This window comes from Pteropus alecto, unplaced genomic scaffold (genome assembly GCF_000325575.1).
Source record: "Pteropus alecto unplaced genomic scaffold, ASM32557v1 scaffold134, whole genome shotgun sequence".
Taxonomy (NCBI): Eukaryota; Metazoa; Chordata; class Mammalia; order Chiroptera; family Pteropodidae; genus Pteropus; species Pteropus alecto.
The window spans coordinates 3,011,516-3,016,438 of NW_006436283.1; the positions used below are offsets into that span (position 1 = coordinate 3,011,516).

Genomic DNA, 4,923 nt, shown 5'->3' on the forward strand with positions numbered 1-4,923 from the left:
GCGGGAGTCTCGTCTGTCGCTGTGCTGGCGCGGCGCAACCCCGAAGGGGCCAGAGGGTCCTCGGGGAGAGAGAGACGCGGCAGCCCCACGCGCCCTTTTCCCTCGCACTCCCGCCTCCTCCTCCAGGAAGCCCTTCCAAGACGCCCCGTTCGGGACCCACCCTCAGATGCAGCCCACTCCGCCTCCCCATTCCACTCCAAACCCCAGGCCGCAGCCTGGACACCCTCCCTGCCTGGCCCGTCGCTCTTTCCTCCTCCCCCGAGCTAAGCCTGGGGTGGGGTTGAGACCACCGCCCCATCCCGAATTCTTCCCGAGCTGGGTCGGGTCCCAAGGCCGTGAGCGGCTGTGTGACTTCAGACTTCCAGGCTCCAAAGTGGTGCGCAGACTGAGACGAAGTTCCGGGGTGACAGGCTGGGGGCACAGTTTAATCCAGTTCTTTCCTCCAGCAGGTTCCGAGCGTCTGAACAGGGAAGGCTCTGTGGAGACGTGGGGGCGCCTTCTCCGGGACCATCAGCTGAGGGGGGAATTCCAGACACCCTTTTCTGGGGAAGTAAGGTTAATGAGGGGGTGCTGGCCAGCTGGGGTGGAGTCCTTCCGGTGAGCCGGATCATCGGGGGCCGACGGGTGGCGCCAGAAAACGGGGACACCAGGGGATGGGGTACCACTCCGGGGAAGCGGGGAGCAGATGGGGGGTTCCTGGGTAGGGGTGCAGCCGGTCTCTTCACAGTCTACCCTTCACCTTCTTCCCAGACCCACATGGATGGTGACAAGCCACTGAGGGGCGAGGACAGGGCCTGCACAGAGGCCCCTCCGACCTCTAGACACCCCCACCCCCCTGCCCCATGCATCACGAAATCGCAGAACCCTGGGGGCTCAGGCTGGCGGCTTCGTTCCTCTTTCCAGTGGTGGGTCCTTCTGTGGCAGGCAATGGGGTCTCTGCTGAGCTTGTATCTTGTCACAACCTTCATGATGAAGGAGGTGAGACTCCAGGTTAGGCAAGCACGCCTCCCAAGGCTTCCAGGACTTTTATGGTGCCAAGGTCATCCATGCCCCGGGCCAGAGGAGGGGCCTGGGGCTTAGTCACCCCACTAAATGAAGAGGGGCACTGAATCACCGAGTAGGCAAGCGCTGGCCCCTGGTCACATTGCAAGTGGGAACCAGGTCATGTACCCCATTTTATAGAAGGGAAAACAGGCTCAGAGAGGTGACATGGCTCGTCCATGAGTCTGGCCCTCAGGAAGGACAGAGACTTTAGGGGAAGGGCCCCCGAGGTGAGATGTGGAGAGTGCCAAGGGCACATTCCCCACCGATGCCCACTGAAGAGGCTGCACCAGGAGATGGCAGAGTCTTAGGAACCGAGGGAGGGAAGTCTGTGGGGCCCAGGTGACTGCACCACCTCCGCGGGCCGGGCAGGTGGAGCACAGAGGCCTGCGCTGCCTGCGGTCGGACAACACAAAGGCTCTGGTCACTTTACAAGTCAGTGAAGTGGTGGCCTCGGGGAGGAGACCCCGGGAGATCTGGCCCCTGCTTCCTGCTGCCAGCTGGGAAACACGAGCCTATGTGGTTCCTATGGAGGGCAGAAGCCCCTGATTCGCGCTGGTCCCCAGAGGCATCGTCCCCCACCCCGGTATCCCTCCTTAGTCCCATAAGGAACACAGGAGCATGCCCCACCCAGAGGCCAGCTGACTGTTGCGGGCTGGACGGCTGCAGCAGCGGACAGGGTCACATAAAGCCATGACTCAGTAAGCCCTTAGCAGGCACTTGGCACACAGTAGGCCCTTCAACTTCTGCAAGTCGCGTGTAACTGCCCTGCTGGCAGCCCTGCCCTACAAACCCACGGCCCACTGCTTGCAGCCAGGGCCTCCGTCGGTCCACACTGGCCACCCACAGTCCTTGCTCCTCCCCCGCCTCCAGCACCGGTTTCCCACCTGGTCTGTGCCGTCTGGCCCGGTGGCCCAAAGGTGACAGCTGTGATGGCGGTAAAGGCTGTGGGCCAGCATGGAGGCTGAGGGATGAGGGCATGTCTGGCCTTCACTTCCCTGAGGTAAGGCCGGGGTGGGCATGGCCGCTTCGGGATGCCCTTCCCTGTTCCTGGCAGTGGCCAGATGGGGCTCTTCTACCTCCCGCCCACCTGCCCTGGAGTGCCGGCTGCCCCTCCGGAAACCAAGGGCCCTCTCACCTGGGGCACGAGCGTGAAGGGGCTGCTCTGGACACTGACGCCATTGTCAGCCCGGCACTGGAACCAGTCCAACGTCTGGGTCAGGGGGAAGGAGAAGCTGGCAGGCTGCCCGTGGCGTGGTCTCTGCTGCACGTGGACATGCCCGTCCTTCCTGACCAGGCTGTAGGTGATGGGAGGGGCTGCCCACAGGTGCCTGGGAGGACATCTCAACTGTGGGGCCTGACCCTCTGTCCAGCAGGGTGAAGTCAGCTTGCAAGCGGTGACATGGGCTCTGGCAGGGTGGGACGGGGTAGCACAGGCATGGCCGGGAGCTAACACCCTCTCCCCGGCAAGTCCCCTTGTTACAGACCAATAAACCCGGAGACCCAGCCGTGATTGCCGTCTCTTCCAGGCAGCCTTCCGGATTGCCTACTCCCTCTGCCCCATGTCTGGGCTTCTACCCTACTTGCAGTGTGTACCACGCAACTTCTCGTTGGATTTTTCTCACATGTACTACATGGGGGGTTGCCAGACTTAGCGAATAAAAATATCGGATGCCCAGGTAAATTTGAATTTTATGTAAACAATGAATAATATTTCAGCATGAGTATTTCCTATGCACAATTTATCTGGCAATCCTGTTTACATTCTTTCAGTCTGGACTCTCTTCCTGGAATACATGCTCCTTCAGGACGAGAACGATCCCTTCGAAGATTCTAGATTTAGAACCCCTCAGGGCCTTCAGGCTAATGCTCTAGGCAGCCTTACCGCTGAGTTACAGCCACCACCCCTGGTCCAAGACTCTACCCCCTAAGAGTTCACGCTGAAGCTGTCCCGCCCTCCTGGGGTCATACCATTATCTCTGTTTTGTAGATGAAGCAACCCAGGGGCAGAGAGGTTGAGTGACTTGCCCAAGAACCCACAGCCTATAAGTGTCAACATTTGAACCCTGACCCGTAATGCTCTAGACTCTGGGCTCTGCTCTTCCAGGCTGTCTCTTCCCAGGTGCGGGTCCAGGGGGTCCCAATCCCACCAGTGCCCTCCCTCCCTCCCTCCTGCCCGCACCCCCATGCCTCCTACCGGGAGGGACACCTGAGTTAAGAGCAGGACAGAAATGAGAAGGACACAGGTTTTTGGAAATCGACGGAGTGGAGCTTGAAACCCCTCTTTGTCATTTGCAAGCTGGGTGGCCTGGGGCCTGTTTTTAGGTTCCTAAAACTTTAGCTTCCTCCTCTGTAGGCTGGACCCACGCCCCCATCCTCAGCTGCTGTGAAGATTAAAGGAGATCAAACTATTTTGTCAGCTGGAGGTCAGAAAGGTTAAAAGAAAAGAGCCTCAGGCTCTTTTTCACCTGTCCCTTCAGCCCCAGGGGGCCAGCTAGGGCTGCAGCAGCCTGTAACCAGGCCCTCAGGGACCAAGAGTGGACCCTGGAGGCAGGTCACTTGTCCTATCCCAACCCTCCTGCCTTCTCCCCTCTAGCCCAGCCCCCATAATTCCTGCTCCAAGGAGCTTTGTTTACTTTCTAGACCCTGCACCCCACACGGTCCCCCCCACCACACCCCATGCACTCACTGGTCCACAGCTCCCAGTGCCTCTACGGCTTGGCGCTGGCCGTGTGCGTGCCCCAGTGGTGGCCGCCGGGCAGGAGTGGCTGAGCAGGTCTGGCCTGGACTTGAGCGTGGCGTGGATGCTGAAGAAGGCTAGGTCTTGGGTCTTCACCACCTTCTCGGCAACCTCGATGTCCCTGCTCCCCCAGAGGGAGCAGGCGATGGGCGGGGGCACCTCAGGCCGGTGGCAAGTTAGGAGAACGAGGTGGCCTCTTGGGAAGCCCTCCAGGACTTTGTAGGCGATGCCGATCTCAGGGGCGGCTCAGGGGGGCGAGACAGCCAGTGGAGGAAGAAGGAAACCAACCTTTATCAAGCACCGTGAGAAAACGCTGGTTTGGCGGTTCCTCAAAAGGTCAAACAACGAGTTACCATGTGACCCCACAACCCCACTCTTAGAAAGGCACCAGAAGTATTAAATAGAGGGACCCCCACAGATGCGCGAGCGCACACAGCCGCACCAGTCACGACGGCCAAAAAGCGGGAATGGCTCCCGCGTCCACCAAGACGAACGGATTAAATAAAACATGGCCCAGCCCCAGGACGGAACAGTATTTCGCCATAAAAAAGAGTGCGGGTGACTGACAAGTGCTACGACACAGACGAAGCTCGGGAAACGTGCAACCCACAGAAAAGAAAGCAGATTGGGGGTCAGTAGGGGCTGGCGTGGCGGGGGGACTGCTTAATGGGAGACAGGATTTCCTTTTGGGGTGATGAAAATGTTCTTGAACTAGATAGACGCGTTGGTCGCATTACATTGTGAATGCGCCAAATGCCACTGAATTATCACTTTAAAATGGTCCCTTTTGTCATGTGACGATCACCCCCCAATTTAAAAAAAGGAAGGAAAGAAAGAAAGAAGAAACTGCCGGAAAGAAGTCTGCCTCCTGGGTTTAGACTCTTTCCGCCCTCAGGATTTACTGTAAAAATAAAATGAAGTTAGGACCTGAGTAGGCAGCGTGGAGAAACTGGGGACACAGCGGTGTCATTCCGGCTTGTCGCTGTGCCCCGGGCCCGTGGCGGGAGACCAGAAATTCACTGTTGGTCGCTGGCACAACTCGCTTCAATGACCAGGCAGTTACTGTCCGGGGACACGCTAAAGTGTGGCCTACGTGCTCGTTCCAGGGGTCTCCTTGTACGAAAGTGGCACATTTGCACCGA

At 58.8% G+C, this 4,923-nt stretch overlaps 1 protein-coding gene across 1 annotated transcript in view; it reads right to left on the reverse strand.

The window, feature by feature from the left end:
- Positions 1–2,090: 2,090 nt before the first annotated feature.
- Positions 2,091–4,923, reverse strand: part of CUNH17orf99 (chromosome unknown C17orf99 homolog) — an 8,710-nt gene continuing 5,877 nt past the window's right edge. The window contains 4 exon segments of the mRNA XM_025047113.1: positions 2,091–2,356; positions 2,358–2,448; positions 3,727–3,784; positions 3,787–4,026. Coding sequence (XP_024902881.1) covers positions 2,117–2,356; positions 2,358–2,448; positions 3,727–3,784; positions 3,787–4,026 — 629 coding nt within the window. The 3' untranslated portion in view covers positions 2,091–2,116.